This window comes from Cinclus cinclus, chromosome 25 (assembly GCF_963662255.1).
Source record: "Cinclus cinclus chromosome 25, bCinCin1.1, whole genome shotgun sequence".
NCBI lineage: Eukaryota > Metazoa > Chordata > Aves > Passeriformes > Cinclidae > Cinclus > Cinclus cinclus.
The window spans coordinates 6,347,044-6,372,218 of record NC_085070.1 but is presented as its reverse complement, the minus strand read 5'-3'; the positions used below and the strand labels follow the sequence as shown (position 1 = coordinate 6,372,218).

The window sequence follows — 25,175 nt, the reverse complement described above, 5'->3', positions numbered from 1 at the left end:
CCGGTGCCACAAGGGACACTGCCCTGGGTCATTCCCTGCCTGAACCCCCGGTGCTGCAGCTCACCTGCCAGGTGAGGCAGGTGGCACACGGGGCTGGGCACGCTGGCAGTGCATTGCCATGGCAGTTACAGTGTGCAGTGCTCTGCAGGGAGGCTGGAGGAGGCAGTCTCAGCATCACAGGGCTGCTCCAGGGTGACAGAGCTGTCCTAACTCTGGGCCTGCTGCTGTGCCTAGTCTCTCCCAGCAAGTGCCCAAAAGCTGCTCTCCCTTTCAGCAGCTCTTTGTCCCGAGCAGCGTCGCCCCAGCACTCCCCAGCACCTCAGTCTGACACATCAGCAGGGCATTTTGCACCACAATCACCCTCCCCAAGAAGGAAACGAGCACAAGACAGTCAGCCCAGTACCTTGGGCTGAGATGCTCAGACCCACAAACAGCCCGAGAGCAGAAGGGTCCAACCCTTGCACACCAAGAGCTGTCAATGGTTCCAAAACACAAAGCTCCAAGACACTGGGCGGGCTCATGGCCTTGGCCACTGACATCTGAGCAGCCTGGGACAGTCCCTGAGGAGCACGAGCTTGCAAGGAGGAGTCTGGCAGCTACTGGGATCCCTTGAGGTGGGAACACCAGTGCCAGTGGCCCAGACACAGCAGGAGCACCTCGGGGTGAGCTGTGACCCCCAAGGACAGACTGCTGGCCCCTGCTTGCATTTTCTATGGGGACAGAGAGCAGACAATAGGGCATGGGGCTGCCCAGACCCCTCTGCCCCTCCTGGCAGCCCTGCAAGTCCCTCTGTGTGGGGGACTGCACAGATCCCCCCTCACCCGCCCCAGCCTGTCCCCAGCACCTCCTCACAACTCTGGCACTCAGAGCAGGGGACAGGCTGGTCCCAGCTCAGCCTCAGGGGCTTCAGCCCCTCCTCCCCAGCCCTGCCCAGCACAGCCAGGCTCCGGGGACCTTCTCTCTGCGCCCTGCTCCGGCTGGGTTGGGTGTTTGGATGGAAGGAGGGATGCTCTGGGGAGACAGAAATCCTTGCTCTGGGAAGCACATCAAGTGGGTCACGCTGTACAGGGGAGAGGAGGGAGGGGCGGGCAGGGGGGCGTTACTTGGTGCCCTCGTCCGGGTTGCCTTCGCCGTCCGTCTTCCCTTCCTCCTCTGTCTTCTGGTCGTCCGTGTTGAGCCTCTGCTGCTTTTTCCGGCGCACACATTTCACCACCATCAGCACCAGGATCACCACGGCCAAGAATCCGCCCACAGAGGCGCCCACGATCACGGCCACCGTCGAGTCGTGCTTCGGGGGCTCTGGGGACACAGGGCACGGGCTCAGGGCATGCAGTGTCCACTGGGAACAGCTGGGAACAAGCCCTGCACCCATGGGTGCCCCACAGCACAGGGGACCACTGACCTTTGGTGAGCACCTTCAGGCTGATCTTGCCGTGGCCCCGGTGCCGGTCTGGGGGGTTCAGGACGTAGCAGTTGTAGGTGCCCTCGTCCTCCAGCTGCACGTTTTTGAGGGTGAAGGACACGTCGTACTTGGCGGGGTTGCCAGTGAACTCCACGCGGTTCCCGAAGCGGTCCAGCTGCTTGTTCATGATCTTTGTGCGGAACTGCAGGAACTGGGCAGCCGTGGGGACAGAAGGTGAGGCAGCGTCTGGCACCCCACAGGCTCACTTCCCAGCCGGGCACCCCCTCCCTGCACATGCTGCCCTGTAAGAAACCCTGAGGACCACCCTTTGAGCTGGTCCAGGACCCCCAGCTGATCCCCAGGCAGACTCACCAGCTCCTCCGAGCAGTTACTGCACTCCTGGTACGTCCAGTTGAGGGAAAACTGCTTGTTCTCCACCTTGTAGCAGGAGTTGAAGGTGCAGGAGAGCTTCACAGAGGAGCCATTCAAGGCATTGATGGTGGCAGGGGCCATGACCTCCATGCCCAGTCTCGGGGGTGCTGCCAAATGCAGATGAATTTGGGGGGTGTCACAGGCAGCCAACCTGGCAGCTGAGCCCATGTCCCCACGCTGCCCTGCCTGCACAGAGCTCTCCCTGGGGCCTGGCATTGCCTTCCAGGCACATCCACACACTCTGCATGCAGCCAGGACTGGAATTTCCCTGCCCAGCAGGAACAAGGAGAGCAGCCCCAGGCCTGGCACTGTCCCTTGGCTGGACATCGTCCCTGCTCTGCCAGGGCTGATGACCCTCCTGTGCCATCCCCGGTGCTGAACGCTGCTGACTGCAGGCCAGCCCTGCTCCCTGCTGTCCCCCGAGGCCGTGCTGCTGCGGGATCGATGGCGCTGTGCGAGGCTGCAGCATCAGCACGCGGGGCCGGCGCCACAGCTCCACGCAAATTATGGCTGAGTTCATCACATTTCATTCCCAGCAGGACACAGCTACGGCAGCGAGGGCTGGGATCTGCCAGGGATGGTCCCAGGGGCTCCGAGGGGAATGCAGATGCTTTCCCCTGCCAGCAGTGCCCACGCAAGGATTCTCCAGCTGGAAATGACCAGAGCAAGATCCCGATCGATGCTGGGGGAACAAGGCCAGTCCCTGATCCCTGGCCTTGCTGAGAAAGAGGGGCATTACCTGGTGCAGCTAGCAGGGCTCACCTGGGGAGTGGGCCAGGATGGGGTGTCTGTGGCCTGGTCCCTCCTCCACTCCTTCTCTGCAGTTCCCCTCAGCAGCACCCAAGCCCAGCACCTGCATCCAGCACTGTCCCCAGGCTGGGCAAGGGGAACAGGCTCCTGTGCAGCCAAGCTGGCTGCAAACACGAGGCCAAGCCCTGAGAAGCACAGGGACACGGGGACAGAGAGCTCTGGGAGGAATCAGAGTGTCCTGGGGGGCCGTGACACCCTACAGGGTGGGCACAGTGACACGCCACCAGGTGCTTTTATGATCACCTCACCTCTCCCCTTGGGCTGCTGCTCTTTGCTCTCAAACCTTCTTCCTGAGGCCAAGCTGGGTGCATGTCAGGGCTGCTCCGCTGGCCGCTGCGTCCGCCTGCAAGCAGGGCAGGAAAGGGGCCAGGCTCTGCAGCCAGGGACAAGAGCCTTTCCCAAGCTGCAGGTACAGCCGTGCTGAGCCCCAGGTCCCACTGCCAGGTGATCCTGAAGCTCCCTGGGGGCAGAGCGGTGCCCTCGGGTATGGCCAAGCCCTGGGCATGGCTCCTTGCTGTGCTGGCAGCCATGGGGAACAATCTCCATCCATCTCCAATGAAGGGAGGGCTCCCACAGAGACTGGGGACACAGGGATGGGCACAGCTGGTGTGTGGGGACGACTCACAGCACCCAAGGCAGGAAGAAGTGTCTCGAGCCAGTGACAGCCTTGCTGCCCCATGGCATCTACCACCTTTGATGCCTCCAAGAAAATCTTGCAGGGATGGGAGAGAAGAGCCAGGAGCTGGCCTGTCCCAGGAAGAATGGCTGGAGGGAATCCCTGCATGGAATCGTTATCTGAGTGCCCCTCACACTGAGTGCCCCTGTGTGCCTGCAGGTGGGTGGCGTGGCCTTGTCCCATTGTCCTCGGGGCTCCCCAGGGCTCTACAGAGGGATGAGGTGCCTCCAGCAGCAAACCTGTCACCCCAAGCAGGGACACCGTGGCTTGGCAGGACCTAGGAGCACCCATGTGTGTGGGTCCAAATTTTGCCACTGGCCAGGCACTCAGCCCTGGGGGACAACAGAGGTGGGGGTGGGGGGGGAGAGAGAAACCCCCAAAACCCCAGGGAGCATCCAGGCCGTGTCCTGCGGCGCTGCGCAGGCTCCCAAACGCTCCGTCATGCTGCACCCAGGCTGGGGGGGTACAATTAGAGCTGCCTCTACAGCAGCCCTGACTAGGTTCTGTACCCTCCTTTCCCAGGCTCTCTCCTCGGGGAAAAGCCCATCAGGAGCTCCAGGACAGCACTTCAAAGGAGCGCTGCGGTCCCGGCCGTGATCGATGCGGCCGCGGAGCTGCTGACACAGCGCTGCTGCTGCTGCTGCTGCTGCTGCTGCTGCGGGGCCGGGCAGCACGCACGGACCACGGCCACCAGCACGGCCACCAGCCCAGGATAGCCACAAGCCAGCACAGCCCACCTGCCAGCACCCACAGGACAGCCACAAGCCAGCACAGCCCACCTGCCAGCACCTTCCCAGCCCTGTCCCCACGCTCCTCTGCCCGGCATGCAAAGGGCTCTGTGCTCCGCACCCAGCGAGCAGGATGCAGGGTGTTTTTAGGAGATGCAGTGGCACCGTACCCCCCACCCTGCCCAAAAGCAGGTCACCCTGGCTGGTGGCTCTCTGCAAAGCCAGACCACCTCTGTCCCCATCCCTGCGGCACGGCGCTCCCCGGGACAGGGGGACTCCTGACCAGGGACACGGGTGTCTCCCCAGCTGGGCACATGCAAGGGGGCTCAAGCCGACACTTACCCAGCGAGAGGAGCAAGGTGAGGCCAGTGAGGAACAAGGTGGGCTGCGGGAGCCAGGCTTCCAGGCTCATTTTGACGGACTTTTATGTGTGGAGAGGACGTGGTGTTGGTGTGGATTGTGGAGGTGGTGGAGGTGCTTTTTCGAACGCCCGGGTTATTTGCAGGTGACATAGAACATTAGAGCCGCTTTCTCCCCACAGCCCAATATGGCTGGAGCGGTGCTGGGGCGAAAAAAAGCAGTAAATGCTGTGGTTGGTGGATTGCAGCCGCCGGAGTGGGAGGGCGGAAAAATTTTCCCCTGAACTGCAGGCGACAGCTCCTGGCACTGCCGGCTCCCTGCTCCGTGCACGGGCTTGTGGCACACGGTGGGTTCCTGCGGCCCCCGCAGCCCCCCGGTTCAGTGGGGACATGCAGGGGTGTCCCCTGTGCCCCACTGGATGCTGGCGCCCAGCCCTGCTCACACCATCCACGGCAGCAGTTCCTGTTCTGGAGAGCCCAGCGGGGCCCAGGAGGGTTGGGAATGCCCTCCTAGAGCCAGGCAGAGAGCAGAGGGGCTCTGCTCCAGGCTGGGAGCAGCAGAGGGGCCCCAGCAGCCCAGCCAGGATGCCCCAGGTAGGCTGCAGCAGGTAGAGGTGCTCCTGGTCACCTGCCCACTCCTGGACAGCTCCATCACTTCCCAGGGCTGCCAAACTGCTGGAGGCTCCTTCCCCTTCTCCAGCAGCATCTTCTCCCAGGATTACACCTCTCCTCAGGCTGACTTGACATGGGGAGGGTCTGCCCAGCAGTAACAGGGTTGGGCAAAGTCTTTGGTCCCATTGGCACCATTGGGCAAGGAAGCCTTTGAGTCCCGGGCTCCAAACCCAAATTCCAGCTGCAGAGATGGGTGCAGGAAAGACAAGGCACGACCTCTTGGAGAGCAGAGAGGCGGTGACAGAGCTGTTCAGGCCCCGGGACACGGGGTGGTGGCGTTTGCTGGGACAGCATCACTGGGGTGAGAGGTGAGGGATGCCCCAGAGCCAGGGCACACCTCGGTTCCTGCGAGGCAGAGCCAGGGGGAGGCAGGAGGGATGCAGAGGGGCTCTGCTGCCTGACCAGAGTCAGGAGGGGAAGCAGGACAGCCGGGAGAGAAGGCACGGGAGTGTCCCAGCAACTCTGCTCGACAAACACTCACTGCAAGCGCAGCACTTCCCCACCCGCCCTGGGCAGGCAAAGCCCGCTCTGCTCTGCTGCTACAGCTGCCACTACCCTACAAAATCGCTGTGCCATCCCCTGGCTCCCCCAAACCCAGCTCCGGGGGCTGGTTCCTCCTAAATCCCCGTCCCGCGGCTGCCTGCGGGAAAAGAGAGCAGGGTGTCAACGAGAACCAAGGAGCGCAGCGCGGCGCTGCAGTGTGCCGGCAGCGGTGGGAGGTGGAGGGTCCCGGCTCCCTCCGCACCTGGAGGTGTCAAACATCTATAGATAGCGCCTGGCACCCAGAGATAGCGCCCGGCACCCAGAGATAGAGCGGGAGCAGCGCCAGCGCCCTCCCAGACGCTGCCGCGGGGGCCCGGGAGGGGTGGCCGGGCTCTCCCCGGCCAGCGCTGCCCATCACCCGGCTGGCTGCTCACCCATGGCCGGGGGACACACCTGGGGGTCCCCACTGCTCCCCTCAGTCCCCATCCTGCTGCCAAGGGATCCCTTGTTTCTCCCGTTTGGCTTTGGTCCCGCCTGGAGCCAGCGGGACTGGCGGGTGTCCCGTGCGAGGCCGCACTTGGGTTTCGGGGGGTCCCAGGCAGATTTTGGAACCCTTGGACATCACATGCTTAGGCAGGAGGTAAGATGAAGACAGCGTCAGGGAAGACTCCCTGAGTTTTATTATCTACAGGAAAATACCGTGACAGCTCTGGCTGCATCTCCCCCTCTGGGGATCCTTATCCTGGGCCAGGATCAAAGCTGGAGCTGGAGCTGAGGCTGTGCCCACTCTCTCCAGAGTCCAGGGGGCAAGAGCCAGAGGGACAGATGTCCCCTGGTCCCCTGCAGATAGCTGGGGTGGGCTGTGCCCCAGCAGTGCCCTGGCACAGGGCACACAGTGGCAGGTCATCAGCTCTCAGTCCTCAGAGGGACAAAGATGTTTTGGACACAAGGGGCTGCCATGCCACAGCACAGCTATTTCTGCCACTCTGGAAGCTGGGGAAGTGCCTCCTCTGGCCTGCTGTGGGGCTCCTGACTCTGTCCATCCCCCTGTGTTCCCTCTGCCATCCATTCTGTCGGGATCGCCCTCTTGGCCAGCTCCACGTAGACACCATTGTCCCGACAGTGAGATGGGTGCTGCAGGGAGCAAGGGACAAGGTGTGAGCCTCACCAGGGTACCAGAGTGTGCTTGGAGAGGGCAGGGGGCACGGGATGTTGGGGTCTGGCACAGGGAGTGGGGCCCTGGATGCCGTGACCCTGGTGAGGGGGGCAATGATGCACGCCTGCTGCAGCTCCTCACCATGGTTATGTACGTGTCCTCAGCTCTCCTCTTCTTCTTTGCTTCCTGCTCAGCCTTGGGTATCTCAGCTCCAGGGATTGAGGAGTAAATTGCTTCCTGAGAGGGGTGGGTCAGGGTGTTTGGAGCCGAGCAGCCCCCAAACACACAGGGGCTGCCTGAGCCCAGCCACAAGGCAAGCAACAAGAGCCATGGCTGGAGCTGGCCAGCAAATGACCCCTCGTGTCTGCAGTGTGGGATCCCCTCCCTCAGCCTCCCCAGCCCTGAGCCCAACACCCAACCCCAGTGACCCCTCCAGCCTCAGCTCTCACCTCTTCTTTGCCCTTGCTGCTGCTCTTCCCCATCCTCTCCAGGGCTGTGATGTTTGCAAACCTTGAGGGAAGGAGCAGCAGTGTCACTTCTGGTGAGAAGCATCGCTCACACCTCCTGTCCCCCAGTCCCTCTCCCAGGACTCTGACACCCCTTTGCACATGCCTGGGCCAGGATATCCCTGCTGCTGGCACAGCCCAGGAGATTTGGGAGCCGAGGGGACACCGGCCGGGGCAGGGTGACACTAGATGGCAGCAGGAGGCTGCACCCCAGCACCTGGGGAGCTGAACCCTCCCACCTGAGACCACCAGGGCAAAGCTTGGCCAGGCACAGCAGCGCAGGAGAGCTGCAGGGAGGTGCTTCCTCACCCCCGTAAACCCAGAGCCAGCCTCGGTACCTCTTCCTCACGCAAAGCCCGGCCAGGAACGCCACCACCACGGCCACGCAGCCACAGCCCACCACGGCCGGCCACAACCCGGAGTCTCTCAGGGGCGCAGCATCCTCGGGAGCTGCTGTTCCTTTTCCTGCCGGGGAGACACCGAGGCAGCAGGGGATGGCACCGCGGGGACCCCCGGAGCCGCGGGGGATGCTGCGGGCGCAGGGCACGCACCTCTGGGCTCCGAGCTGACCAGCAGCTCCGTCTGGCTCTTGAAGATGTTGCTGTCCTCCAGCAGCCGCAGCTCGCACTTGTAGGTGCCGCTGTCGTTGACCCGCAGGTCCTGCAGCCGGATGGAGCCATCCCAGCGGGACACGTTCCCCTGCCACTGCACCCGGCTCTTGAAGCGGCCCACGGGGACGCCGTGGTTGCTGTAGTAATAAAACACCATCTCCTCCTGCCAGGGCACAGACGGTGTCAGGTGGAGAATGTCAGGTGCCTGTCCCTCCTCAAGAGCTCTCAGTTCACACCTTCTCCCTGTCCCGTGGGTTGTTCTCCTTGCACGGAGCCCGGGACTCTGAGGGAAAGCCCCAGGATGCAGCACCCAGAGCACCGGTGCTGCGAGTCCTGTCCCCACGCGGGGACCCTCCTTCTTTTCATGGAAACTTCCCCTCCTCATGGCCTGGCCACAGGCGGATGGGCTTCCTCACAGCCTCTCCAGGATTGCTTCCCCACAGCCTCCCCAGAGCTGCCTTTTCCTCCTTCCCTCCCCACCACCAGCCCCATGTCCGCTCCCCTGCCACCCCGTCCCGACCCACCTGAGTGCCAGCTCCTGCCTTGTGCAGCCAGTCCACTTTGTGCAGGGTCCCTCCCTTCCTGTCCGGGTCTAGGAAGATGCACCTCAGCAGCACAGAGTCGCCAGCCCTAGCTCGGAGCTGGGGCTCCATGAACACCCCGGCAGCCCAGCTGCATCGCTCTGCTGGGGACAAGGACAGCAGGATGAGCCCGGGGAGGATGGCCAGGGCCAACCTGCCTGTCCCCATCGCTATCTCCTCTCCAGGGAAGCCTGGGGCTCACGGCCCTGACCGGTGCAGAGGCCAAGCCCGTGCCTGACCCCTGCTCGTGGCGCGCCCTGGATGTGGGGCAGCACATCCTCCCGCCGCCGCACCACGGGCTGCTGCCGTGTGATCCAGCCGAAGGGGACTTGGGAAGCACAACCCCTGCCCTCCACGCCTCGGAGCCAAAGCCTGCAGCTCCTGCAGGGCTGTGCTTGTGACTCACTGGCTGGGAGAACCTGTGCTGCTCTCATCTGTACCAGGCCAGCGGCAATTCAAGCGCTTCGCCTGAATTTCAGTTCCTCCCTCACTGCCCATTTGGCTTCCTTCCCCTTTGCTCATAGGCTCCAGAGCTGTGTTTGTACTCGTCTGGCCACATAACCACAGCTTGGGGTTTCTAGAGAAGCTGGACAGTGGGAAAAAAAGCAAAGCAGGGGAACATCAAAGAGGACAGAGCTGACAATGCGCACGAAGCAGCTGCCGGCTCACTGGGCTGCAAAGCGTGCGGCAGGAAGGGGATTAAAGATCTTCTCTGAACTAAAAGATTCTCTGAAACGAGCGGGGCAGAAAATGCCACTGGAGCTCGTCAACCCCACCTGCACCGGCCTGCAGTGGCACTGCAAAGGACGCTGAGGCTCTGGCTGCTGTTTGCTGAGAGCTGGCTGAGCTGATTCAGCGGGGAGCTGCTCAGACAGGTAGGCACGTCCTCGTGGCCGAGCCACTCTGCTCAGCCTGTCCACAACCACCCAGGGCTGGGCCCTGGCCAAGCACCAAGTGTTTGTTTGAAACCCTGTGAATAATGAATGCAAAGTGCTGCAGCTTCCCAAACAAGTTCTGTTGATCTTGACCAGCTGAGGAGCTGGAAATGACAAACATTTGCCAGCGGAGAAGACCAAGGGAGCTGCCTGCCTCGAGCAGAGCCAAAATCAATACCTTGGAAACCTGTCCCTGTATTTAGACTTGGTGAAGCAGTTCTGCTTCGTTCAAAGCCTTGGAGCCTCAATACGGGACACATGCAGGGATGCCAGTGCAGTTTGCAGCCTATATATAGGGGAGGTCTGCATTAAGGGGGGATGCAGCACACCGGGGCCAGAGGAGGGACTGGCACCCAGGAGAGGAGCAGCTCCACGGGCTTCTCACAGGAGGAGAGTAGCTGATGGGTTTTAGAGCAAAGGCAGAGGGGAAAGCAGAGGGGAATAAAACTTAGAGCTTACCCGGCCATGTCAGCAGCAGGGCCAGGCTCAGCAACAACTTCACCTCCATCTGAAAAGAACGGCAGAGTGACACATGCTCCAGTGTCCCCTGAGGCCGGACACAAGGACTGGCAGCCAGCTAAAGATCAGAGGAGCACTGAGCCCCTTCGTATTTTCCCCTAAGCCACGGATCTTTCCGGTGGTTTGGGGGTCGAGCCTCTGAATGTGAGCCGAGATGTTCACAGGTGTTCACTCTGCTCCTGAAGCAATCAGATGTTTTTAATAGGACAGAATCAGAGAAGTTTGGTGCTAAAACACAGACCCCCTACTCCAGATTGAAATCTTTTTCCCTGGGTGCTGCGCATGTTGAGAGATTCCGCTGGATCTGGTCTCTGGATTCAGCTTGACCTGCTCCACACGTCTCAGAATAAAGCTGACATCTTTCTGCCTACAAAAGGATGGATATGAAAATCCTTTCATAGATTTATCCTGCAGCCCAGGGAAGGACTGGCTGTCACCACCAGGAATGTGCCAGCCAGTGTCCAAAGGAAGGCAAGAGTCAATGTCCTGCTGCCCTGCCCCTGTTCCATGATTCTCATTCATTTTAGGGTAAATAGTTACTGAGAGCAGCTCTCCTGCCCAGACAACCCTCACATGAAGCTGGAATGAGACTGCCATTGCCAGCATGTGTTTTCCAATACTGCAGAAATGAAAGAGAAATAGAAGGACAAGAGCTGAATCATCTCTGGCATTTTGGGGCCTTCCCTCTTTTAGCTCTACTATGCAATTGAGAGACTCTCTGGGTCAGCCTCAGACAGGGATTCCAGGCCCAAAATCAGCTGCTGGGGACCCTTGCATCAGTTCTAGGTTGAGAAAATCACTACAGCTTTGTACCTTCATCACCCTGCCTTTCCACAAACAAAATAGCCTGAGAAGTGGCAGCAAGCCTTCTGGAATTCTCTGCCATCTGCCTCTCAAAGCACAGGACCACTCTGGGGTTGGGTTTTTGCGTGGTTTGCTGTGCTCTGTGCAGCTCTGCCACGACACACTTCGCTGCACAGCCTGGCTGGGGCACACCCGACCTACAAACACAGCTCCTGCTCAGCCCCAGGGCCAGCACAGCTCAGGGCAGCAGGCACAGCTCTCCCAGAGACGCTGCCAAAACCTGCAGAGCTGCATCCTCCCAGGACCACCCCCGTGCAGCAGCCAAAATAGCAGCCAGCTCAAAAGCCTGTCCTGTCCGGGTGCTGAAAGCTGCGATTTCTATACCCAGAACTTCCAAAAGCTGAGCTGCTGGGGCTCTGGGCCTTACTTGCCACCAGGTCCTTGCTGGATCTATTGCCCTGGTTTTGAGAAGGATTTCAGGTCCTGGCTGGGAACACTTTTTTTGCAGGGTCTCTCCTTGTGACACACAGCACTGAGAGGGTGTTGGGAGGCACCAGCTGGAGCCAGCACCCACTCACCAGGCTGTTCTGTGTGTGCCAGTGCTGACACATCCAAATCGCTTTTCCCAAACAAGACTGGGGGAAAAGGGGCACAGACACCATGTGGCCTTCACATTCCCCTGCTTTTGCACATGTTGCTCCCCTGGCTCTCTTCTCAGGAAAAAAAAAAAAAAAAGAAAAAAAGAAAAAAAAATCCAGAAATAAACATTGCAGCAAAAAGTACTCACCTAGTGTGGCCTAGAGAAGTCAGCCTGTCTTGAACGAAAGGTTCTTCAGTGACTGATTCGGATCCGAATCCGTTGCTAAATCATCTCGAGGTTGCATGTGCAATGTTCTGGTTCCTTCTCTCCGGTTGTGCCTGTCTGCAGTAACTTTCACCGTGAGAGAAAGCAGAACAAGAAATTCGGATGTTCAATGGAGAGAGGAAACCAGCTGCAGACACAGGAGGAGAAATGGGGCAGCCTCAGGAGGTGCCTCACAGGGATGAGCTGGGCTCAGGCCCAGAGCGAGGGACTGGCCTGACCAGTCACACTGACCAGTCCAGGACACAGAGACTCCTGGAACGCTCCCTGAGCTCCCTCCTGCTTTGTTTTCGGGGACCAGAGCTGCCTAGAGAGCTGTCACTGCTGCGCCCTGGATCTTGTCCCAGTGGGGCAGCAGCAGCACTGAGTGATGTGGCTGTGCCTTCCCCTGGTGCTGCCAGGGCCCCTGAACCTGCCTGGCACGGCATGGGCAGCTGCCTCCTTCTGAAACACACACCAGCCACTGATCTTCTCTGGTGCAACCTCCCTGGCCATGGTCAAAGCCAGATGGACATTTTCACCCTTCCTCTTTCCCTGAAACACCAGAGCAGCTCCTGTTCTCCATTCCAGCATCTCACTATTCTCCATCCCAGTACCTCCCTGCTCTCCATCCCAGTATCCCACTCTTCTCCATCCCAGCATCTCCCTCTTCTCCATCCCAGCATCTCCCTCTTCTCCATCCCAGCATCCCCCTCTTCTCCATCCCCGTATCTCCCTCTTCTCCATCCCAGCATCCCCCTATTCTCCATCCCAGCATCCCCCTATTCTCCATCCCAGTACCTCCCTCTTCTCCATCCCAGCATCCCCCTCTTCTCCATCCCAGCATCCCCCTATTCTCCATCCCTGTATCTCCCTCTTCTCCATCCCAGCATCCCCCTATTCTCCATCCCAGCATCCCCCTATTCTCCATCCCAGTATCTCCCTCTTCTCCATCCCCGTATCTCCTTCTTCTCCATCCCAGCATCCCCCTATTCTCCATCCCAGTCTCAGTGGATTTGATGGTGCACCAAGAAATTTCCACATGGGTGGCTGAGGAAGAGAAAGCTCAGCACCAATCACAGCTCCAAGGTGGCAGCTCAGCTTTCACACGAGAAATGTTTGCCCAGGATCCAGCACACACATGACCAAGGAGCCAGAGCTGAAATTCAGCATTTTACAGCAAAAAAATAGCCTTTGGTTCCCCAGGGGAAGTCGTGTGGTGTGTGAGAATGGAACAGCAAAGCCACTTCCCCAGTTTGCATGATCCCACAACCAGCCTTTCCCAGGAAAGTTTTGGCTGACAGAGATGTTGTAGCACCAGGGAACACAAGCATTTAAAATAGTAGACAGGAGAAAAATGTCTTTATGTGAAGGCACAGATCTCCAGCTGACCTATTTGCCAATGAGAGCTTCACCACACCTGAAAGCTGTAGGCAGCAGAGATGCTGAAGGAGGACCTGGTACCTCTTCCCTTTGGGTTAAATCTGCTCCCTAAAAGCCTTTACCCATCATCACATGACAATTTTTACACCTCAGGATGGCAGTTTCATGAGTTCAGCTGTATTTAGCCAAATAAAGAGACCCACAGGCCAGAATGGAATAATGCAATTTATTGAATTGCACAGCAAAATCAACAGAAAACCTGGAGCACATCGGTGAAAGGAGACTATTTGACTGATACAGGAAGAAAGCAGCTTTTTAGGGATTGAGTGGATTAATTCCACTGCTATTCATTGTTGGATAAGGCTGGTGAAAGAGGAAATGCACTTCATCGAGGGGAAGTAATGCTGCACAATTAACCATTTCCCTAAAATGAGTCCAGAAGAAGGGAGGAAGAAAACAACTACTGCAAACAGAACATTCCTTTGGGCAGTGCTTGAGTCCATGGCTGAGGTAGATGGGGTTGTGTGTCCCCAGAAACAGAGTCCCCATTTGCATTTCTGATTTTAAAAAAGAGAAAAAAAAGTTGTTTTCTATGAATTGTGCTTCACTTCTACAAGCAGAAGGAGAGGTACCCAGTGGTGCAGCTGAATTTTAAAAATACTTCAAAAGCAGTAGGTTCTCTTCACTCCAAGACAGAGGATGCCAGATATCACTTCATCAAACTGGTGTGAGTCAGTATGTTCCAAAAAACCTGAGAAAAACTTGTCAGTGCCCAGACGTGACCAGCTCAGAGAGCTGGTGCAGCCTTTCCTTCAAAAAAAGTTGGATTTCCAGGGCTCAGGAAAAGAGGGATGTCACACCAAAAAAAAAAAAAAAAAAAAAAAAAAAAATCAAACCAATAACCCAAACCAATCTGTAGGAAAACCAAGGCACGCTGGCATTGTAGGCACTGAGGCTTTGCAGATCTCAGGGCAAGAGATTTTCTTTTCCTCAATAAATTAGAACGATTTTTAGAAAACCATTATTTTGTGCTTAAATAGAAGTGAGTTTTCCCATCAGCATTATTCTTCCAATCCACCGAGAGCAGGGCACATCCTTCAATCTGCACTGGTTACCCAGCAGCCTCTTGAAGGATCTAACCATGACTTTTTTTGGTAATTTTAGTGTTTTTTCCACAGCTTCAGTCTTCCATCAGTATGGATCTTCCTCATCTGTGTCCTAAATGGGGAACATGGAGAGAAACTGAGATTATGTGTGAAGAAATGAGTCAAGTCATGAGTTCAGGCAAATGCTGAGCCTGGCTGGGCTTCTGGCAAGAGCCTAAATGCATCTCAAAAATGCTGCTTTGCTGGAATAAGCCAGGGGACTTGCAAAAACAAGTCTATTATACATATACTTACACAGTGGTATAAATATAAAAAAAAGAGAAATATAAAAAAAAGAGAAATATAAAAAAAAGAGAAATATAAAAAAAAGAGAAATATAAAAAAAAGAGAAATATAAAAAAAGAGAAATATAAAAAAAGAGAAATATAAAAAAAAGAGAAATATAAAAAAAAGAGAAATATAAAAAAAAGAGAAATATAAAAAAAGAGAAATATAAAAAAAGAGAAATATAAAAAAAAGAGAAATATAAAAAAAAGAGAAATATATAAATAAACAAACATAAATACATTACATCTCTTTGACTTCTCCCAGACACAATCACCAGGGTATAACCCACACATGAAGTGTATTTTAAGAAAAGCAGCAGTTAAAGATGAACGAGAAAGTGCAGTAACAGCCCTGAGCAGTGCAAATTAATTTTTTTTTAGCCTGACAAAAACCCACCTTCAGAACCCCAAAGTTGCTGTAACCACAGCAGCTCTGCAGCTCTGAGCTGGGAGCTCACCCAAACACCTCAGCTCTGCAAGGGAAATCTCACTGACACTCCAGACATTTTGAGTCTAAAGTGATTTTCCATTGGCTTTGCAATTGTAATTGTTTGGTCACATATGAAGCATGAAAAAGCACATTAGAGAAACCTCAAAAATGCAGACTCGTTAGAGGGCAGCGTCCTCAGAGAGCTGATCAGATAAATATTTCGGTATCAGACAGCAAAGGATCAAACCTGACTAAACACTCTACATGAAAGCAGCAGGATTTTATCATTCCAATTTGACTCCCCCCAAAGGATGAGAGGACATTTTTCAACATTTAAGATCTCCCATGCCCTGACAGCATCTCCTCACCAAACTGGGGCTCCATCCTTTCCCATCTCCTCTCCCTGATTCCCAGAACGTCACCTGGAGCAGCCCTTGCCCTTCCCAAGGCAGCTCTGCCTTTGGCACGAGGATTTCCTGCTTCCCGCACCTCTCCAAATCCTCGTGCCCAGCCCTGCAGCCCTGTGCCTTCTGTGTCTAACGCAGAACTGTAAATATTTTATGTCCAACTTGCGTAATCGCCTGCTTTTCATCCTGTATCTAATGGAAACCATCAGCACACGCCTGTCTGAAGGCTTGGGCATTTAGGACATTCTAAATCACTGACATTAGGAGAGTGAATCAAGCTACACATATTTATTTAAATCCTCCTTAACTCACGTCCTGACTGCGTACACGAGAGGCAAAGGTGCCCCTGAGGTAAACCTGCTCTGTAGGACCCGGTGGAAGAATGAAAGCCCTCTCGAATTGAGGCATTACTCTGGAATGTGGAGCCGATTCCAGCACACAGGACTCAAACAAAACCAGGGCAAAAGCACTCGGGGGAGCTGGAGCAGCTGATTAACAGGAGCTGCTGCTGGGGTGGGAAGGGAAGCAGCAGAATTAGAAGGCAGCCACAGCTTCAGAGAGCACCACTAACAAAAAAAAAAAAAAAAAAAAAAAAAAAAAGCAGAAACAAACAAACAAACAAACCTCGAGCGAGTTTAGCAATGTCCTTTTGTAATGAAAAGGAGGTAAAAGGAGGAAGATCTCCACCACCAGCTCTGCAAAAACACAGAGGGGTGAGGGGTCACCGCCTGCCTTCCCCACCACAGCACTGCCAACCCCAAAGTGCTCATGCAGAGCCCCAGAGAAACCCCACAGCAGCTTCAACCCTGATCTGTCATCCTCAAATGACAGCTTTGATTCCAACCAAGCCCAATGAAAAATCAGTTTGATGGATCTCATGGCAGCTACCCCACCAGTACAGCCAGCAGCTCTCACTCCCTCCAGCTGGGAAGCTCCAAGGAGCCTTGGGGACACACCTTGGGCACCCAGAGGTGTTAGGAGCCTCCACCTGCTGCTCTCAGCACCTTCTCTGAGCACACATGTTGGCAATCACTGTGAAAATACCAACTTTGACTTACCACACAGTTCAGGCACCACTCCTTGATTTTCCCCCTGCAGCCAGCTGTGTCTGTGTGCTCAGGCCTGCAGGAAAAGCAGGGGATCAGGTTGGACTTTTCTCCCCAAATGTTCCAGTACCTCCTCTGGACTGTGAATTCTGGTTATGCCACACAGAACTGAAGGTTTTGCGTTGTGAGGAAAAGCCTTTAAGTCTGCACAGCAAAGCCAAAAGGACTGAAATTTGCCAGATGCCTCATTTTGAAAGTGGCACTTCACAAAGATTGAGACAAGAGCTGCTTTTTGGCTGGTAAATCTTACACCACCAACGAAAACATTAAACGACTTCATTAGAAAAAAGTCATTCTGCAAGGAATTGAGCAGAAGGGAGCTCAGTCTCCAAGGGTCCTTCAGTTCCTGGCATCTCTGCTCAGGCCACCACAGCCAGCACTGTTGTGTTTATTTTGCTGTTTTGGAGACTTCACCCCAAAATGCAGCACACAGAGCTCACATATGCATAACATCCTGCAAACTCAGCCTCAAATAAACCTCATTAGAGGAGTGAAATATATCTGACCCTAAACCGCTTCAGTTCCATGGTGTTCCTCAGCGAGTGACAGAAAAAAGGGAATGTGCAGCTCTCCATGGGGATTTCCCAGAGCTTTCTGCCTGCTGGGTGAGCAGCAGATACCAGTGACTGAACTGCAGTTTATGCTGAAGGACAGTGGGGAAATCATCCCTCGTGCCTGTGCCAACACCCCAAAGTGGAAATACAGGCTCCACCTGCAGCCAGGACTTACTCATCAGACACTTCAATGGAGGATTTCTTGTAGCCACATTTTCCTTTCTCCTTCAGCTCCCGGAATTTCCTCCCCATCCTCACCAGCAGCAGAATGACCACGAGGACAGAAGGGAGGAACACCAGGATGGACAGCAGGGATGCTGAGCTCAGCTGGAAGGCCAGGCCTGAAACACAGGGAGACACGGCTTGGCTAAACCTCTGGGACAAAGGCTCAGCCAGGGCACGGCTTGGTGGCCCTTCCATGTGAGACACGGGGCTGGCAGGCTGGAAACAGCCTGTGCCAACATCAGCAGGGCTCCTGGCCCCAAACCCGTGGTCCCCAAATCTGTGGGGTACCTGTCCCCAAACCTGTGGGGCTCCTGTCCCCAAACCCAGCCCAGGCAGGCTGAGAAGGAGGGAGCTGCAGAGGAAGGAAAGGCACGACACAGTTCTAGCAGCACGACACAGTTCTAGCAGCACGGCTGAGCTGGGAATTTGGGGCAGGGCTGGCACGCAGAGCAGATGAGGAAATTATTACTGACAATCAGTGCTTGTGATGTGGGGATTATTTTTAGGCCAGCGTTTCCTCAATGTTTAACTTGTTCTGCCGCAATTTGTGGAGGCTGAAACTTCTGAACAAAGGGACACTTTTGATTCCTGTTATCACCAGAGCTCCCCCTGTCCCAAATCAATTCAGGAGTTCTCAAAATACTGAGCTCAGAGAGCAGGGCCGAGGTAACCTCTGCTGAAACTCCAGCGTGGAAGTCCAGGGAGCATTTCCCACGTGATGCACGGAATCTCAAGATCCCACAAAGCAAACTCAGTCACACGGGTGAGGTCAGAGTATGGGTAGGGAACCTTACCCCGCTCTGTAACCTCCAGCACTGTCTGGGGAAGGTTGTGGAAAACATCTGGAGGGTTCTTCACGCTGCAGATGAAAGTGCCGTTGTCACTGAGCGCTGGACTTTGGATAGCGATGGAAGCATCACCATTAGCAACATTCCCAGCCCAGAATATCCTGCCTTTGAACTTCCCCGATGCTGTGGGGTATGGGATGGACTGATAATGAAAAATCTGCAAGGAGGGAAAGGCAATAATCCTGGCAATAAAACACTCACATGAGAAAGCAGAGTGAACTGTTTTTTGCACCGCAGAAATAAAGGTGTAATGACATTAAGAAGTCAGGAAGAGCATATTTTCTATTTAAGAGAAATAAAGCTACCAACAAACCTTTACAGTCATTCTGTGCAGTGCACAATGCAGCACCTGTGACAAACCCCCAGATTTATGTAATGCATATTTTGTATTTACCTATAATACTTTCTCACCCAGAGAACACCAAAGGAATTTTACAGGGGGAAGAAGCCAACAACAAGACTCCCAAACTGCAAAATGAGGCAGCAGCCCAGCAAAGCAAAGAGAAAATTCAGATTTTCAGCAGGCCCAGAGGCCTGGCCCTGTTCCACCTACTCTCTCCATCTGGCCCCCAGTGAGGGGACGGTAGGTCCAGTCCACCAGCAGGTTTTCCGTGATGGGGGAGCTGGATTTGAAGGAGCATTTCAGCAGCGCTTGCTCACCCACAAAAGCTCGGACTTTAGGACTGGCTTTAATTTCCAGGGAAAGAACATTGCAGACACCTGATGGAATAGGCACAAAAGGCAGGGAGGGATTCATTCCTTGTTACCTGTGAGATGCAAAATTGTCCCCAAAATACCGAGACATGTGCAGGTCAGACAGAATTCCAATACTAAAGCAGTGACTCCCTCCCCAAAGCTGAAATTCGCCGGAAAGCAGAAAACCTCCCTAACCTATCCCCTGTGGGACTGGAACCGGCTCCAGATAAGGCAACCAGGCAGTACCACAGATGTTTAGATGTGGAGGCTAAGAGCTGAGAAATGGAATCAGCTGGGTCCCTGACGAGTTGCGAAGTAGCAGCTTGAGGCACTTCAAAGCAATTCTGCTCTGCAGTTTCTGGCCACACAACCTGAGTTTTCACACGCGTCGGGTCAAAAGTCTCCCCACAGCGCCAAGCGCCCTCAGTTCTTGTTTCCTGTGCGGCCGCTTCTGCCCCGTCCAGCTGCGCGGTGCCGGATCTCCGCCCGGGCGCATCCACCGCTCCGGGGACACCGGAGCTCCCACCGCTCCCGGACGGCTCTTCCCGAGCTTCCCACCTCCCCCCGAGCATGGACCACCGCGGGGCCACCCTTCCCGAGCCTCCCTCTGCCCCGGGACCATCCACAGCTCCCGGAGCCGCATCCCGAGCGCTCCCGGCCCGGTTCCCACGCGGGACGCTCCGGCGCACCGCGAGCACCGCCGCTCCCATCCCATCCCATCCCATCCCATCCCATCCCATCCCATACCGAGCAGCAGTAGAGCCCCTCGCGGGAGGAGGAAGAGGAGGAGGCGGCCGCCGGCCCCCGCCGCCCCTCGGCGCCGCATCCCGGCCGGGCTCAGCCCCGGAACATGGCGCTCACCTGGCGCAGGTGAAGGCGGGGCTGCCCCGAAATGGCCGCGGCGCCTGGGTGGGTGTATCTGGGCACACCTGGGTACATCTGGGCACACCTGGGCCGCCGTGCTGGCTCCGGGATGGCGCGGCCACCGGTGGTGTCCCCAAAGCCCCGAGCAGCTCCTGTCACCTCCAGCCTGCTCTCTGCGCTTTTTTTTTTTTTTTTTTGGGTGCTGCCGCAAAATGAGGAATGTGTCGGGATTATATTAAGTCAGGATGATCCTCGCTATGAGATCTCTGCAGATTTTCAAGCACAATCAGAAAAAAAAAAACCTAATCAGGAGAACAGACAGCAGCCACATTCCTTAGCCAAGGACACCCTGAACTGACAAGTTTTAGGGATGTAATAAATCAAGATGTTGTTGTGTCTGTGCGTACATTGCTAACTGGGCAAAACACCAGAGGTTTATATATCCTAGAGCTGAACTATCTTGGTAATAATAGCAAAAATCACAGCTGCAGTTCAAAAAGACTCTGGCCAGGTGAAGAGCCTGCCCCTGAGCAGGGGCAGAAGTTGGCTGGGGTGACATAAGTTGTATGAGATTTAATAACCCATCATAAGAGAGGGGCTGTACTTGCAAAGTTACTAACTCTGGATTTCTGTGCATAAATAATGGGGGCAAAAGTCCAGTGGGATGTGGTGGATTTGTGGGACATCTCTGAGCACCCAGGCTTGGGCTCCTCTGAAATCAATAATCAACATCTCCCTCAAGTATTTAATTATTGCTTTGTTGCACACCAGGTAACAAATCCGATTTTGGGGACAAACAGTGCAAATCTGCTCATTCGAGGTGACAGAGCCTCCCAGGTCACACTCCCCCCCTCCACACCAGCACAGCTCTCAGCAAAATGCCTTTATTTACAACACAGGTGAGTGAAAATCAAAACAGGCAGGCAGGTAACAGCCAGAGAACACGGCTGGCACATCACAGGTTGTAAAGCCATAAAGTCAGTCTACAAACAAACTTTGATTTGAGTCTGGGTAAATACTGCAACAGGATCGTTTTGGGGCTGGCTAGATGCTATTAGAGCTCTGTGGTTCCAGTTTTGAGAATGGAGGGGAGCACTGGGATAGCGAGATTGGGAATAGAAATAGGAGGGAGCTGCTGAACCCAGGCAGAAAACTCCCCTCAGCCCCCAAGTTCCCCCAAAGCTGCACGAGGTGGATGTGAAAACCACGCTGGCTGGTGAATGTTATCCCTGATAACAACCAGCACAGCTTGCCCAGCTCTAACACTGTCCATCTAACGTAGAAAAGGGATTCCAAGGATGTTTGTTGTGCCAGCTGAGACCTCAGTGCTCAGTCTTCCTTCTCAGGATGTCAGGGAGGATTCTCGGGGAGTAGAACCAGGGCAGCACAAAGGCAGGCTGTGGTTTCTAAGGTGCAAGAGTGCATCTGCTCAAACACCTCCCAGCCCTCCCTTCAGTCAGTCTTGGCACTTTCATCTTCCAGAGAAGCCGTGCTCACATTTCACAGGTGAGAAGATGAAGGAAAGTTCTTTGTTCACGGGGCAAGATCCTCTTGCTTTGCTTCACTGAAGGGAATTCACAACTCATGTAAATTCACCCTCTTTCTATGCAGGACTTTCAGGTTGAGCAGAGGAACCACACCGGCAGCGTGGGGCATCTGTAATCCAGCTTTGTTCTAACACCCCAAATTACAAGCTTTCACCAGCTGCTTTGGAAGCACCTGAGAGGAAAGACTGTAAGAAAAACAAACATCCATTACTCAGGGTTATTGTCAAAAACCAAAATAATAGAGGTGACTGCTGACCTCAGAAGCTGTGGGTAGAATTTATGCTGACACATTTAAGCGAAGACAGTGAGTATGGAAACAGTGCCAGTCTTCCTGCTGCAATTTTAAAACAATAGAGGCTAAAGGAATCAAAAAGCAGATTCAAAACCGACAAAAGGGAAGTAATTTATTCCTCTTCATCTACAAAGCAGGAATGCCATGGAAAGCAGCAACAATGGCTTTCTTACAAATGCTCCTCAACACCAGGGTGGAGAAATCTCTTGTACATTTAAGAGGCTGTGATTGTTCAGCTGTCTCTGAAGGATCCTCAACAGCAAAGTATGTCTGTGGCCTCAGTTCTGACTGTGAACAGCAGGGAAATACCAGAGGGAATCTGTCTTGGAGAGACCACAGGAGCACCGAGGCATTAATTAGAGAAGATTTGGATGGGTACCTGCATTGTGTACACCAGCAAAAACCTTTAATCTTCCAATGGAATGGGCTCCTTTTCTTCCCCCATCTTCAGGCTCTCCTTTTCTTTGCTGTTATAAAAATGAGAGGAAACAAAAAGAGCCCAAATCAGTGTCGCGCTGAGCAGCAGGAGGTCCTGGGTCACACACGGCACATGCAAGGTGAGATGGTCAGTGTGCCACTCGTGGTGACCACAGCTCAGGGGCAGGCTGCTCATCTGCCTGCCACCACCACAGCAGCTGCGTCCTTCTCTGCACGAGGAGCTGCTGAGAAGGGCAAGGGGCAGATGAGAACTCCAGAACTTGCCCATCCTGGGGCTCCGCTCTGCCTGCACGCAGCCGATTATCGCTAATTGGGTTGGCAGTTTTGCATTGTAGATGCTCCGGGCAGGGTCCAAGCCAATAATTCAGAAAGGCCGTGCAGATAAACTCGTCAAGCTCTCCCAGGAGCCTCTCCCTCCCTGCCGTGTCCTCACCGCTCAGTGTCTGCCACCTCCAGCCTCTTGTCTCGCGCCTTCCTGCGACGCTGTCGACAGATAATCGCAGCTGCCACCACGATGATCATCAGGACAGAGGCAGATCCGATGGCCACGGCCAGGAAATGGATTTCTGAGAAATTCACTGTGTGGGGAGAGACAGAGCAATGAAGCAGAGGGACACACAGGAGGAATGAGGCTGGGATCCTGTGTGTGTGAATAAAACCTTTCCTCAGGCTCCTCTTTTTCCCCTCGTGCTTTCTACTTACAACCCCTTTTCTCTCATAATTGTCCCAGAAGTGGCAGAAGGCCACTCTGGTTAAATCCACACAAGCTCTGGGGGTGTTCCTTGGCCTCTCACCTTTCTGCACGACCCGGAGCCGCACCTCCCCGATGGTGCCATACACATCTGGCCAGTTTGTCACCTGGCAGGTGAAGGTCCCGTTGTCACTGGGCTGCAGGTTCCAGATGATGATGGAAACATCGTTACGCTCAGTGTTCCCATCCCAGGTGACTCGGTCCTTAAACCTCCCAGAGGGGGGCTTGTAGGGCTCCTTCTGGTAGTAAAATACCTACAAAAATCACAGAAACGTCGAATGGTCTGGGTTGGAAAGGACCTGGAAGGTTCCCGAAGTCTTGTCAGGTGCAGGACGTCACCTAAAGCTCGGTTGTGGTGTCAGCAGGTCCAGTTTTGCAAAACCACAAATATTTTAACCCTGACCACCCAAGACTAAACACAAAGAGTGTTTTTTAGGCAGGGTCTACAAACAGGACTGGGATTAATCACTACAAGTGATGAAAGCCCAAATGTACTCGTGGGTTTGGGGTGTGCCTGTACCCACTCACTGCTCCCCGGGTGCTGGGGCAGGGGGAAGCCCTGGAACGGAGCGCAGAGATCTCACTCACCAGCTCATGAGAGCTCAGGTCCTCGGGTTGGAAGTTCCAGCTCACGGACAGCTGCTGGCTCACGGGGCTGCTGCTGGAAAAGGTGCATTTCAGCCGCTGGTTGGTCCCGTTCACGGCCACCACCTCCTTGGCGGTGTGAACTTCCACTGCTGCCGCCAGCCACAGCGCTGCAGGGCAAGCACAGGGGAAAATCACTGTCTGCAGCGAGCTTATCACCGCTCCTTATCGGCTTCAGCTCCCTGCCAGCCTTCTCCGTGCCGGCAAGGGATAGCCTGAGTGTCGCAGGCAGTAAAACCCTTCTGAAACCCACCCGTTAATTGCTATTTCCCATGCTAGAACTTCCCTTTATGCGTTTTTCACTCAGCCTCATGCACACCACGGTGAAACTGCTCTTGCTGGTACATCCAGAGCCAGTTTTAGAGGATTTATAGCCCAGCTGGGCAGCTGCAGGTAAATTCAGTCAGGCTGAAGAGTTCTAGAGGAAATCCTCAAGGTAAGAGCGGATTTGTTTTTCCGAGAAACATCCCCACAACCACCATGGCTGCTGCTTTATAAGAAGTGAGCATCCCTCACTTGATGCTCCCCTGGAAGAGGGACACCCGACAGGAGGGAGTGCAAGGAAAAGAAAGGAGGAAAATGGGAAAAAAAAAAAAAAGAAAAGAAAAATGAATAGTTTGCTGGTGAAGGAAATAGAAAATATCAATATCCTGTCACATAAGGAAGTTAACTCACCCCAGTGTGCATCAAGCCAAAAAAAAAAAAAAAAAAAAGGCTTATCTAGGGTTGTCAATTGTAAACTTCATAATAAAGATTTGGAAACAATTTATGACTAGATACTTTCTACCAAATAATTCCTTATCTCAAAGGGAAAAAAACACATGGAATGCCAAAACATTGAAGGTGTTCACACATGAAAAATCTCATTGGCAGAGATCACGTTGCTCATACACGGATTCGGTGCCAAATCTTTTCATTCTAAACTCCTTGAAAAGAACAAAGCGAGAAATAAAACACTTTTTTTTTTTTTTTCCCAAGGCAGATTACATCCGTGTGCTCATGCATTTGGGAAAGGAACATGCTTTATTCTTAAAATCCAGGTGTTTTGATATAAACCACTGAAAATTCAAGCGAGTTTCGTGTCGGTCTGGAACTTTTGCTGTGTGAGGGACCTGGAGCCGGGGCACCTGGACAATCCCTGATTGTTTAGGGACAAAGGTAGCAAAATAATAATAAAAAAAAAGGCTGGGGGTAAAGTTCAGATTCTTAGCAGGAGAGAAAAAGACGTTGAAAGCCGAGCTGAGGAGGCGATCAGTGGAGGAAGGAGATCGGTGATCTTCGCTCGAATACGCCCAAACCTGTTGGGCAAGAAACTCAACCACTCGGTGCCACTTCCAGCGAACTCCGAGCGGAAAGAATCGCAGCGAGCACGGGGGAAAAGCCTCTGCCTTGGGGATAATTCCAGGGATCAGAAGAGGAAAGTGAGGACAGGTTTCCTTACCTCGGAGCTGCGCCCCAAGGACGAGCGCAGCGCCCAGCCAGGTGCGGCCGCGCATCGGGGACACAAATCCGGGGCTGCAAAGACAAATCTGCTTCGTGCTCTCCGTGACCGGGTAAAAAATGAGTTTGTCAAAGTCTTCCCAGCCCAGCGGGGCAGATTCCTTGCCCTCAGCTCGGCCTGCCCGAGTCAGGGCGAGCTCCTTGCCAAGGTGCGCCCTGCCCAGCTCAGTTGTGCCGTAAATCAGCAAGATTCCCAAGGTAAGATTAATTTCTTCTCCCTCCCATATTCCCCTGCTCTTTTGTGTTGCAATCATTCCTCCTCCCAGCCGCCACCCGAAACCACTCCCCTCCTGTGGGACGTAAGAGAACTTTTGCCTGGAGGTGTTCATAGGTGGTTCGAAGGAATGAGGGCCATTTGTTTTGCAAAAAACCTGCAAACGATCCGAAAAAAAGCAGCCCAAAACTGACGGTCCGTGGCCGCAGTGCGGGCCCTCATCCAGAGGATGGAAACGTCCCTCCGAACAACCCTAAAATGACTTGAACCTTCCTTGGTTGTAGCCAAGTATTGGGAGCCTGGTGCTTGGGAAGCTCTTGGAAAAATC

General features: G+C 54.5%; 3 protein-coding genes across 3 annotated transcripts; all 3 read right to left on the bottom strand.

The window, feature by feature from the left end:
- Positions 1–1,099: 1,099 nt before the first annotated feature.
- Positions 1,100–4,560, bottom strand: SCN2B (sodium voltage-gated channel beta subunit 2). The gene is made up of 4 exons (XM_062508764.1): positions 4,391–4,560; positions 1,775–1,941; positions 1,403–1,613; positions 1,100–1,299 (listed from the first exon to the last, which is right to left on the bottom strand). The coding sequence occupies exons 1-4, from the start codon at positions 4,458–4,460 to the stop codon at positions 1,100–1,102; spliced, it is 648 nt and encodes a 215-aa protein (XP_062364748.1). The 5' UTR covers positions 4,461–4,560.
- Positions 4,561–13,191: 8,631 nt separating this feature from the next.
- Positions 13,192–19,518, bottom strand: LOC134053615 (myelin protein zero-like protein 3). Its single transcript, XM_062508719.1, has 6 exons — positions 19,344–19,518; positions 18,454–18,620; positions 17,847–18,057; positions 17,003–17,168; positions 16,226–16,289; positions 13,192–14,116 (listed from the first exon to the last, which is right to left on the bottom strand). Exons 1-6 carry the CDS (start codon positions 19,420–19,422, stop codon positions 14,090–14,092), a joined length of 714 nt encoding a protein of 237 aa, XP_062364703.1. The 5' UTR covers positions 19,423–19,518; the 3' UTR covers positions 13,192–14,089.
- A 2,187-nt stretch (positions 19,519–21,705) lies between these two features.
- Positions 21,706–24,629, bottom strand: LOC134053675 (myelin protein zero-like protein 2). Its single transcript, XM_062508811.1, has 5 exons — positions 24,575–24,629; positions 23,077–23,243; positions 22,532–22,742; positions 22,171–22,315; positions 21,706–21,766 (listed from the first exon to the last, which is right to left on the bottom strand). The coding sequence occupies exons 1-5, from the start codon at positions 24,627–24,629 to the stop codon at positions 21,706–21,708; spliced, it is 639 nt and encodes a 212-aa protein (XP_062364795.1).
- Positions 24,630–25,175: the final 546 nt, after the last annotated feature.

Bases quoted from the DNA above. Each gene is read 5' to 3' on its own strand.
- SCN2B (XM_062508764.1), bottom strand. From the start codon at position 4,460: ATGAGCCTGGAAGCCTGGCTCCCGCAGCCCACCTTGTTCCTCACTGGC. The intron at 1,614-1,774 runs GTGAGTCTGCCT...ACGGCTGCCCAG, and splicing joins GTAACTGCTCGGAGGAGCTG to TTCCTGCAGTTCCGCACAAA. The intron at 1,300-1,402 runs GTCAGTGGTCCC...CTGTGTCCCCAG, and splicing joins CCTGAAGGTGCTCACCAAAG to AGCCCCCGAAGCACGACTCG.
- LOC134053615 (XM_062508719.1), bottom strand. From the start codon at position 19,422: ATGCGGCGCCGAGGGGCGGCGGGGGCCGGCGGCCGCCTCCTCCTCTTC. The intron at 18,621-19,343 runs GTATGGGATGGG...CTATTCCATCAG, and splicing joins AGGGGCTCTACTGCTGCTCG to GTGTCTGCAATGTTCTTTCC. The intron at 17,169-17,846 runs GTAAGGTTCCCT...CCTGTGTTTCAG, and splicing joins GCTGGAGGTTACAGAGCGGG to GCCTGGCCTTCCAGCTGAGC.
- LOC134053675 (XM_062508811.1), bottom strand. From the start codon at position 24,629: ATGCGCGGCCGCACCTGGCTGGGCGCTGCGCTCGTCCTTGGGGCGCAG. The intron at 23,244-24,574 runs GTAAGGAAACCT...CTTGCCCTGCAG, and splicing joins CCTTGGGGCGCAGCTCCGAG to CGCTGTGGCTGGCGGCAGCA. The intron at 22,316-22,531 runs GTGAGAGGCCAA...CTCCCCACACAG, and splicing joins GCTCCGGGTCGTGCAGAAAG to TGAATTTCTCAGAAATCCAT.